Source organism: Fulmarus glacialis, unplaced genomic scaffold, assembly GCF_000690835.1.
Source record: "Fulmarus glacialis isolate BGI_N327 unplaced genomic scaffold, ASM69083v1 scaffold30431, whole genome shotgun sequence".
NCBI classification, from domain to species: Eukaryota; Metazoa; Chordata; class Aves; order Procellariiformes; family Procellariidae; genus Fulmarus; species Fulmarus glacialis.
The window spans coordinates 339-600 of NW_009191351.1; the positions used below are offsets into that span (position 1 = coordinate 339).

The following is a 262-nucleotide window of genomic DNA, read 5'->3' on the forward strand; positions in this document are numbered from 1 at the left end:
TGTCCCCCCTGTCACCGATGCCGTCTGCCCCGCAGGACTGCCACGGTGTGGAAGACACTGTCCCCGTTCTGGGGGGAGGAATACGAGGTGCACCTCCAGCCCACCTTTCACAGCGTCTCCATCTACGTCATGGATGAGGATGCGCTCAGGTACGGGCAGGTCGGCTGCAGGGCCAGGGGGGGCTTGGTGTGGGGACTTGGAAGTTCGTGGCTTTGGCTGCTTGCATGCTCAACCCCATTGCAGACACCAGAGAATCCACACC

The 262-nt window shown here is 62.2% G+C and overlaps 1 protein-coding gene across 1 annotated transcript in view; it reads left to right on the forward strand.

Moving 5' to 3' along the window:
- Positions 1-35: 35 nt before the first annotated feature.
- LOC104083253 (ras GTPase-activating protein 4-like) overlaps positions 36-262 on the forward strand; it is a gene marked incomplete at its 5' end in the record, with an annotated part of 3130 nt that continues 2903 nt past the window's right edge. Inside the window, one exon of the mRNA XM_009586671.1 lies at positions 36-149. Coding sequence (XP_009584966.1) covers positions 36-149 — 114 coding nt within the window. The remainder of the gene's footprint in view (positions 150-262) is intronic.